This window comes from Xiphophorus couchianus, chromosome 2, assembly GCF_001444195.1.
Source record: "Xiphophorus couchianus chromosome 2, X_couchianus-1.0, whole genome shotgun sequence".
NCBI lineage: Eukaryota > Metazoa > Chordata > Actinopteri > Cyprinodontiformes > Poeciliidae > Xiphophorus > Xiphophorus couchianus.
Window position 1 is genome coordinate 33704654 of NC_040229.1, and position 10154 is coordinate 33714807.

The 10154-nt window shown below is 39.8% G+C and overlaps 1 protein-coding gene across 1 annotated transcript; it reads right to left on the reverse strand.

Moving 5' to 3' along the window:
- Positions 1–1450: 1450 nt before the first annotated feature.
- fem1b (fem-1 homolog b) lies at positions 1451–8561 on the reverse strand. The gene is made up of 2 exons (XM_028042420.1): positions 7831–8561; positions 1451–4268 (listed from the first exon to the last, which is right to left on the reverse strand). The coding sequence occupies exons 1-2, from the start codon at positions 8076–8078 to the stop codon at positions 2633–2635; spliced, it is 1884 nt and encodes a 627-aa protein (XP_027898221.1). The 5' UTR covers positions 8079–8561; the 3' UTR covers positions 1451–2632.
- Between the last annotated feature and the right edge of the window lie 1593 nt (positions 8562–10154).

Genomic DNA, 10154 nt, shown 5'->3' on the forward strand with positions numbered 1-10154 from the left:
CACCTCCTGAGTCCAGCATTTGAAATTTTGGTTCAATATTTGATTCTTATATGGATTTTTGCTGTTTACTGATTTAATAACAATAATAATAACCTTTCTTCAACCAGGTTTGTCCCATTGAGATCAAAAGACCTCTTTTCAAAGAGAGACCTGTCCAAAACCAGCAGCATACAGAGAGAGGGAAAACATTTAAAAACAGTAACAACACATAGTCGCAATATAATAATGAATAATCGATACATCTGTCACTGTGTTTAGATTATTGCAATGCCATGTTTACTGGCTTGGATAAATCATCCCCTTCACACCTCCAAGCTATTCAAAATGCTTTGGCCAGACTACTTACATGTTCCAACAGTACTGACATATAGAGAAGTAAACAGTCAAGTCCCAAATTTTCTACCTAATCTCAAACAGCATACTGCCATCAGCTTACTAAGAATGTGATTCAGTTTTCCACCACAAGCTTTATACTGGACTACAAAGTAAAATCTATTGGCCCATCAGCTCCAATGAAGGCGATTCACAATGACCACCAAACGGCAGACAACAGCAGGAATAGCATGAGAGTTCATCCAAACAACAAAAGAAGTACACGTTGATTTTTTTTGTTTTTTTACCCTAACGTAAAATTGATCCCTCCAGTTGAGTCTTGGAATGCTACTGGATCGGAAATGTGTATATAAGCACCCCTTCCCAACCCAACTCTCTCCTTCCTTTTTACTTCAAAATAGGAGTCAAGTCTTTTCAAATTGTTTTAGTGATCAATACAACATGTAGAACATGTGGAATTTTTGTGCAACACTTGTAGAAAGTGCAAAAATAATAAATAATTGAATATATTTTTCATTAAACCTTAGAAAAAAATCTGCAAAGTACTCTTATAAAACCGTTTACAAAGTTGAACTTTTTTTGATGTTTTATGTCAGGGCTCCCAGGCTTAAAGCAACAAGAATTCCTCAACATGTAATCCATCTGGGAAGAAAAGCTTGACTGTATTAAACAGGATTTAACAGTTCTATAGCTGCCAAGAAGATATTTATTTCTTCATCATGATTCACTCTTGACTTTTGATCACTTTCAAGTAATACTATTCATTCACAGTGCAGCTAGGAAAATTTTCTTGTTTCTATCTTACAGTACACATGGAATTAACTTTTATCTCTGTTGAAGAAAATACAATAAGAATTACTTATTTGTTTTATTTTTAATCACTAAAGATATTATTCCATTAGACCTAAACCAAAGGTTGTCCCACCAAGGACAACGTTCTAGTTCTGAGCTATTGAAGAAACCAGGGGTTGATTGTTTCTTTGCTGTGTATCAATAACTTTTAGAAAACTTTGATGTTCATTTTGCTACATAATAAAGATTATAATAAATACACTCTCATTATGAAAGGAACCAGAACAAATCTAGTACCAAGAGTTAGACCATATTCAAAACATAATCAACTTAAACTGGTTTTTATTGATAATTTACCAATAATACCAAGGGAAAAAAATATTACAGCACCAATCATCAACCTCATGCAATAATTTACAAACATAAAAGTTAGCAAGATAAAAAAAATGGCCATAATTTGCCAAACATGCAGAGCAGCAAGTTAAGGATTTCATTTGCAAGGAGCTGCTAACTCTAAAATGGCCACCAGGGGGCATTTGGCCATTGCCAATAGTGTTATTAGCCAGTGGTTGGGAGTGTCCGACATTTTCAACACAGTCAAAACATTGAGAAAGTCTTCAGAGACAACATGCCTCATAAATGCATAACCAGGGCATATCCAGCAGCTGCATGGTGTGTGTGGATGGATTTACAGAGGTTACACACATCCACTCATGGAGCAGAATACAAAACACCCTCTGGGTCATAACCTGACCCCTGGCTCATGCCACCCCACAGAATGACCACTTAGAAATCTGTTGCTGGTAATTCTGATCAATGCATTGATGAGTCAGAGAAATAGAAAACCAAAAACTTTGTTTCAAATGACATTTAAATGAAATATCTAAAGTCGAACAAATAGGGAAAAAAACATGTTTTCTTGAACATGACCAATAGTCTGACCAAACGACCTAATTCTGTCCACGCTTCTTTTTTCTGAGCAGTTTAACAAAGTTCTTTAAATAAATCCAATAAAATTGTTTTAATTCTAAAAATACAATTCATGAGATGAATACAGGGAATCCAAGCTAGGCTGGCTGTGCATTTCTTCACAGGCACTTTTCACAGGTTGTCAGACCTGTGAAAAGGTCTGACAACCTTTTCACAGTAACATGGCATATATGACATAACACAAAGGATGAAAGGATATGACAGACTACCGCTGTCTTCTCTGTATTTGAAAAATACACATTCATTAAACCATCAGAAAATCTTTGCAGAACTTAAAGGGGATTTCTCTGTTTTATTGCAAAACAATGAGCCGTAGAAGCAATTCTACGCACATCAACCAGGTCAGCCTGTTTATGCAGGTGTTAGTCTGCAAAAGCATTTATAAAAAATAGTTTTTATCAACATACAAATGCTTAAAAACTCTTTACTGGTGAACTACTTTCAGCACCTTATGGACCAATTGTTTGAAAGAAACAACAGATGTGGCACTAACCCTATTGAGTTTTCTGATCTGAGTTCAGTGGAACTCCACAAACTCTTCCAGAGTTTTGGGAATCTGGTTGCGATAAGTGATCTGGTGCTGTCGCACAGCGCGCGCTGCCAGGCACTTCAGGCTCATTTTCATCTGGGTCTTCAGCAGAATCTCAGACACACCTGTGGTACTTTTGTCCAGCGGAGTCTTCTTCTGCTTATTGGTCATATCTGTGTGGGCCCCAGCCTCGACCAAGTTGATGATAATGGCATGTAGAGTGAGGAAGTCACTGATTGGTCGGTTGTACTGGACAATAACATGGAGGGGAGTGTTTCCTTCATGATCCACTGCATTTACCTGAGCACCACAGTCCAGCAGCAGCTTGGTCACCTTGGCATTAGGGAAGCTGCAGACGTCATTGGTGTGAAAATCATCAACAGGTGTGCTGGAGCTGATGGCCAGATGGAGCAGCGAGGAGCCTTCACGTGTCCTTGGATCCAACTGGATCAGGTCGTAAATGTGCTTGTTAATCTTGGCTTGCCCCTCATCACTGCAGTTAGTCTTAGTGGAGATGCAGGCCAAATAAAGAAAAGTAAAAATATTGGATTCATAATTGTCCATGGCCTGCGGCAGCTCAGATTCAGCCGCTGTGTCAACTCGAGCCATGCTGCGCTGAATCTCCAGAACACTACAGCTGAGGACCTGCTCCACTGCCGAGGCCAACACCGCCTCCTTCAGGTGCACCATCTGGGAGAATACCTGGGCGAAGCGCAGCAAATCTTTGTGCGTGTTGCGGTTCCCCTTTTGCCGGAGTCGAAGGGCATGAAGCCACAGTCTGATGCACTGCTCAAACTCCATGTTGTCTGCACAGACCGCTCCTCGATAAATGATAGGATGTGACAAGTCAATGTTGTCTGAGCCCATGATGCGTTCCCGAATCATGAGCCCCTCCATATGCAAGGCATCCCTGTCCACCCGGATGGCTTCCAGCTGCTGGAGCGTTCTACACTCACTACGCCCCCCATAAGCTTCAATGGGTGGCAGCAAGTCCTTCACAATGATGTTGTCAGGGTCATGATAGCGCTCTGTCATGGCCATGTGAAGGTACTGGTATGTTTTCTGGATGTCATAGTTCTCCCGGTCATTGGCAAAAGACGCCCCCAGCAGCTCCAAGGCTTCGATGCGACTGGGAGGGTCACAGTCATCATGAGCCATCAACAGCTCCACCACATCAGCTTTACAGCTCTCTGCAGCTACCTTTAATGGTGTCATGCCATGTCCATTCATTGCCATGGCAGCTTGGGAGTCCATCAGCTCTTTCACAATTTCCAGATGGCCTGCCTCTGCTGCGAAGTGCAGGGCCGTGGCCCCACAGTGAGCCTTAGCATTGACATCGGCACCCTGCTCCAACAAGAACTTAACCACGTCCACATGGCCCCTGTAGGCAGCGATCATCAAGCAGGTATTGTTGAACTTGTTGGTGATGCTGATATCGGCGTTGTGTTCCACCAGGTAGCGGACGATGTCCAGTCGGCCATCGAAGCAGGCAGCCCGGAGGGGAGTGGAATTGGTAATGGTTGTGTGGTTGACGTTAGCGCCATGGCTCACCAGGAGGTGAACCACCTCAAAGTGTCCGGCTCCAGCTGCACACCACAACGCTGTGGCCCCATCAATGATGTAACTGAAACACACAAGAGAATGGATTAAATATCATGACAGGCCTGGTCCCAGCAGAAGGCTTTCTGAGCTGCAACATTTAAAGGGGCAGTGTTATGTCTTTTCCAGGCATATTGTGCCATTTTATAGCACAATCCACTAACTATCAGGAGAAGAACAGTCTGGCAGGTATGAATTAACAGGTGGTTGATAAAACATGGCAGCATCTCCAAAAGCACAAAGTCTGATGAATTAAGACAAATCTGTGCAGACTCCTCAAATTAAAAGACTGGGTGATTTATTATCAAATAATATACAAGGAGTCTCAAATTAATACATATGCCAACATGTGATTAAATGTGAAAAGTCTTTTAGGAGCTGGACTAAAATATGAGTAAATTTGTTTGTTCAAAATAACTAATTCATGATTATTATTAATTCTTGTTATTTAATATTTACAATTAATTTAGTTTGTAAGTTAAGTTCATTTCTTTTTTTTCTTTTTAGTTTTTTTGGGGGGGTTGGCTCTAGTGGCCTTTATTTTACTGTAGATAGACAGAAAAGCGGGTTGTGACAGTGGGGGAAGACATGCAGCAAAAGTCATGGGGCTGGGACTGGAACCTGTGACGGTCACGTCCAGGACTCCGTACTTGGGCTGATCACTCTGCACCCTGTGCCATCGCCGCACCCACGTTCAGTTCTTTTTAGTATATATTTTAATATCTTTTGCTATATTTTTATTTTAGGATTTTGTTATTCAGAAATCGCTGAATACACTTTTCTACTGAATTTGTTTATTTTGTATCTAATATCTTACATTTTAATAAATACAGAGTTATGTTAAGAGAAGATTCAACAACAAAGTATCACAGGAAAATTCATGTCCATATCACATTTATTGTTCCTTCAACACAAAACATTGTTGATCTAGTAGCCAAAGTTATCAGCTGCTGTTAGCCATTTTTATCCTTGTATTTTTGTGCCTGCAGATGCCAATCCCAATTTCTGAGTCTAGAACAGTAAAAGATAGCTTTAACCTGACAGTCATGTTTTTGGACTCTGGGAGGAAGCGGGAGTACCCAGAGAGAACCCACGCATGCACAGGGAGAACAACCAAACACCATGCAGAAAGATCCCAGGCCGGGAATCGAACCCAGGACCTCCTGCTGCAAGGCAACAGTGCTACCAACTGCGCCACTGTGCAGCTCTTTCACAGTATTATTGTATTATATTATATTTATATCAAAGTGTCAAGCTGTAATAGTTTTAACAAATCTGTAAAAAATATATATTTTTTGCTACACACTGAAGCTTTAAATAAGATTTTGCTCTCGATCATGGATCCTTTTCCCATTTATGTTTACAGGCAGTCATGCATGTTGCTTAGAAATATTTTTTGATGAATGAACCAATGTATTAAAGAGGTGCAGATGTAAAATGGGAGCTTAAGGTTTTCCTTCCATTTTTTCATAGGAAAAAAAATCACATCTTATAAACAAAAAAAACTATTTGTTTGTCCTCAAAACCAACATTGTTGCTCAAACAGTTCAATGAAAAGAATCCTGTGGATATATGCATGTTATGTCTTAGTACGAATACAATGTAAGTCTATTTATGGTTTTAAATTTACCAACTTAGTACTGAATAAATTATCTGAATAATTTCCACAACAATTACATCAGAGAAACACAATCTTTTAGGTAGGTTTTATTTCCAGGTTCTTTCTTTAACTAGATAAAATATTAGTGCTCCAGACTTATATAGAAGCTTGGTCTAAATGTGTTTGGATTATCAATGCCGTACAGCTTGGACTTCTAACAACTTATCCCCTCAAACCTTCACAAACTCAGCATGTTGTTAATTTGACTGTACCCAGGCTTTTATGTGACCAGGCTTTTATGTTTCTTAGGCTGGACACCCATTTCCATTGCACACCGGCAATCATGCAGTATGTGAATTAGTTTAGTCAAACTGAAATTGACTAAACTAAATTGTTGAACATTTAAATTGTTGACCATTTAATATGCATTTTTGTCACCTTCCTAGTAAATTGGCTCACCATAAATAGAGTTAAAGGAAGTAGAAGATGTTGCATAATACATGACAGAGTCTTTGGCACCTGTGACATAGTGGGTGTGGTCAGCTGGATGAGCCAGCTCAGTTTCAGCTTCCAGAGAAGCAACAGTGGGTCTCAGTAGTGTAGTAATCTCAAACTAATCTTTAGATCAAAGCTTAGATGTATTTTATCTGATTTAGTGTTAAATATTAATAAGGCCATCACAGTGAGGTATTTTAACATTCATGTTGACACTGAGAGGGATAACCTAAATGTAGTTTTAAATGCTATTTTAGACTCAATTGGCTTTACTCAAATATTTATTGTCCAACCCACCACAGTGGCCTATTGCTCTAAACGTAGAGTGGAAGGCAGATCTTTTAGTTCTGAAGCTCCTTTCCTGTGAACCAGTTCCCAGTTTTACTCCATGTGGCAGAAAACCTGTCTACTTTTAAGACTACGCTTAAGACTTTCCTTTTTGATAAAGCAGAGATATTTGCCCAGTCACTGGACAAGTGGGGAGTAAGGAGAGGTAGACTGTACGGTCCGATCTGACGGGGAGGAAATGCAGTCCAAAAAAACTTTTTTTTCCTGGCTCTGCTTCGCTCAAACCTCATGCTAAAGGATTAGTTATCCTGCTGTAGGTTGTTGGAGGACAAACAGACTGCTTTTCCTCACTCTACTACTTTCTTCTTCTACTCTCCAATTTGCATTATTTGCTTATATTTCAACTGTTACCTTTATGATTTCTAAGTTTTGTTCTCTCAGTGGAATAAACGGTATTCCATTTTGCTGTAGGACCTTCCTGGAGGAGGACATCGGCTGAGATAATGGTGCCAGCAACTAATTGTTCCCCTCTCCTGCTATTAACTTTTTACTTTTCATTAATAAAAAGTTTTTCTACATCAGCTCCTCTATAACTTTTTTGTGTATCTGTTCTGTCTTCTCAAACCCCTAGACAGTCATGGCCTGCTAAAGGGCAGTTTTTCCTCTCCACTGTTGACAAATCCTTTGTCCTCCTGGTTTCTGTTCTGCCATTCAATGTCAACTTCGGGATCTTAAATGAAAATAAGGATGCTTTTAAAAAATCCCATCCAATCTTTCCTAACATAAAAAAATAGCATCAAAGCTACAACCTGTATAATGCATCAATGTAATGCATATATATTGTACATTGTCCCCGTTTTAAATAAATCGTAAATGTATTCCTGGTAATAACACAGTTTTGATCCACCATGTCAATGTCGATGTTTTTTAGTAAGGTTAAAGTTTCTTAACTTATGTATTTTTAATAGACTAAAATACATTAGTATGTGCATAATGAGCCCATATACGTGATTAGTTTCTTAGTTTAACTTCAAAAAGCAAATTTTCAATGATGTTCAAATGTATTGAGATGCACCTCAATATCTACCAGGTCTAAGCACATTGGTTTAGAAACAGGTAGGTCTAACGGACTAATATGCTCTACACGGACAGCATTATAGCTGGCTGAACTAAACCGGACAGAGGACATCTCTGAGGAACCTACCCGTCGAATCGGACCGTGCCGGTCTGTTCCGTGTCCACTTTGTAGTGGTCCAGGAGAAGACGCACCACATTGTCATGTCCGTTCCGTGCTGCAATGATAAGGGGAGTGGACCTTTGGCCGGCCAGATGAGTCACATAGCTCAGGAGGAACCGGGTCTCCACCTCAGAGTGGTTGAGTAGAAGTGCGGCCAGTGTCAGGACCCGACCCTCGCTGGCTGCCTTATAAACGGAGCCGGCCAAAGACTCCATGGGAGCCCAACAGACAGCGATGTTCGCCTTTCTCTTCTCAGCTCGCGCCCCTGGTGTGCAGTCCTCCAAAGAAAGCCGCCTCCCATTAAAATATCATAATAAACCAATGCGACAACATGGAATTGCTTGTTCCTTCTTTACAGAGAGACGTTTACTTAGTAAAGATTCTAAAACTTAAGTAGCCTACATAGAGCGAACCGCCACAGGGTTGGTGATTCTAGGCAACGAGTGTCTTAAATTGCTAGCTAACCGGTTAGCGCCTCTGTTTAATAATAGCCAACTGCTTAAAACCCCGTCCAGGATAGGGCTTTGGTTGTTTAAAGTTAGTTCCCGAGTTCTGCACTCCCAGAGGATCCATGTCATGCGGTGTCAGTCAGAAAATTTAAACAAAGAGAAAAAATTAAATAAGTAAAACTGTTACTTTCACCTTTGCGACTAAGTGATTTGCCGGAAGTAAGAGTTCGACACAAAAATAGGTCCGACAGGAACGGTTTTCCACCGTTGATTGTTCCGAGAGGAAGGAGGTGGAAATTGTGTGAAGCAGAACATTGTTCTGGTACATCTTTACTCTACTAACAGGGGCGTTACCTAATCTTCCAGCTTCTCAACATCTACAATGCTGCCTTGACTCGTCTCCCCTGGCAGTTTCACAGAAACTCACACCTAGAGACCTAAACAGTGTATGTTTACATTATTGGAGACTTGATAGGATTGCCAATGTCAGTAACAATTGCAGCGCAGGTAACTGAATAGACGGTAGGGCCAGAGTTTCATGTAACCTCAATGGCCTCATTAGTGACAACAATTTATTTGCTCTTCTATCAGTTTGATTATTTCTGATTACATCTTATAAGCTTGATACTTCCAACCCCAGTTTCAGAACCAAGTAAGCTTTTTGGGATGAGGTATTTATGAGATAACAGACTCAATTGCCTTCATTTAGAATAGAATAGAATTCAACTTTACTGTCATTGCACTGTCACAAGTACAAGCAACGAGATGTAGTTTGCATCTATCCAGAAGTGCTCTACAAGATATAAATATTTATTTACAGGTGTACAAGACTATGTATGTATGGACTATAAGGGGTTATAGCAAAGAGATATAGATATTGTGTATAAATATAAATATGGGAGCTATATGCACAGATTATACAGAATATACAAGAATGTTAGGAAATGGATTATATATGTATATAATATAATACAAGATAAATAATGGCAGATAAAATTTACAGATTTTATCCGTAAATTTATCCTTTTATCTGTAAACAGGAAAACAGTCCTGTTTTCTTCACACGGACTGTGTGAAGAAAACTGTCCGTGATGTGTGTGTGTGTGTGAGGATAGTCCATGTGTTATTGTTGTATGAGAGGATAGGGGAGTACAGTCCTTATAGTTTATGTTTTATGTCAGGAGGCATTCAAAAGCGGGACAGCTGTGAGAAAGAAGCTGTTCCGGTGCCTGGTGCCTAACTCCCTCTGGGAGGCGTTACAGAACGCTGCTTTATCATTTATAACTATTGGTAGTTACCTATTATTTTCTAGAATTGCGCCACTCATGTTGGAGTAGTTCTATTAAATTGCTTTTGATTTGTTCTTATTGTAGACTTTTGTTGTAGATCTTTTGGTTGTGTGTTTGAACAGTTATTACCTCTGGTTCTGGATGTTGTTCAGCTGGAAGGATATTTTCAGACAGCTTATGCATAATCATGGCGACAATAGTTGTTTTTACAACTAGGAGCAGCTGATTGGAATTTCAAGAGCTAAAATACTAGACCAAAGAGCAGTATATGGCAACAATCATCTCATCTTGAATGTGAACAAAACAAAGGAGAGTATTGCAGATTTCAGAAGGAATAGGATTAGATCAAATCCTATTTCCATCATGAGAGAAAAAGTAGAGGTGGTTGAGGAACATAAATGCTTTGGTGTTCATCTGGACAACAGACTGGAGATGCAACAGTGAAGCATCTATAAGAAGATTCAGAGCAGACTGGACTTCTTGCTAAGACCCTTAAATGTTTGCAGCAAGGTGATGCAGATCTTCCATCAGTCTGTTGTTGAGAGCAACATCT